The sequence below is a fragment of the Nannospalax galili genome, unplaced genomic scaffold (genome assembly GCF_000622305.1).
Source record: "Nannospalax galili isolate Female #2095 unplaced genomic scaffold, S.galili_v1.0 scaffold978, whole genome shotgun sequence".
NCBI lineage: Eukaryota > Metazoa > Chordata > Mammalia > Rodentia > Spalacidae > Nannospalax > Nannospalax galili.
Window position 1 is genome coordinate 667,470 of NW_008341878.1, and position 261 is coordinate 667,730.

The 261-nt window shown below is 47.9% G+C and overlaps 1 protein-coding gene across 1 annotated transcript in view; it reads right to left on the reverse strand.

The window, feature by feature from the left end:
- Nucleotides 1-258, reverse strand: part of Clmn (calmin) — a gene marked incomplete at its 5' end in the record, with an annotated part of 33,263 nt that extends 33,005 nt beyond the window's left edge. Inside the window, one exon of the mRNA XM_008837578.3 lies at nt 247-258. Within this exon, the coding sequence (XP_008835800.1) occupies nt 247-258 (12 nt within the window). The remainder of the gene's footprint in view (nt 1-246) is intronic.
- Nucleotides 259-261: the final 3 nt, after the last annotated feature.

A 261-nucleotide genomic window follows, 5' to 3' on the forward strand; every position in this document is an offset into this window, starting at 1 on the left:
GTTTGCCCACGTGGCTTTGGGAAACTCTGGCCTGAGCTAAAGCCCATGCAAACCTTCCTGTGTGGATTGGTCTTTGTAACTGAACAATGAACCTCAGTCTTCCATTTCCTGGTTCTCACTCAGAGATTAGAGAAGTCTGAATCCACGGAAACTAAGTCTCATGGTGTCCACTGACATGGACACGCTGTTCTGTTGGTCTTAGAACAGCGTTCAAGAGCATTACGTCACCAAGGGAAATGGGCTCACCTGGAAGAAGAGGAT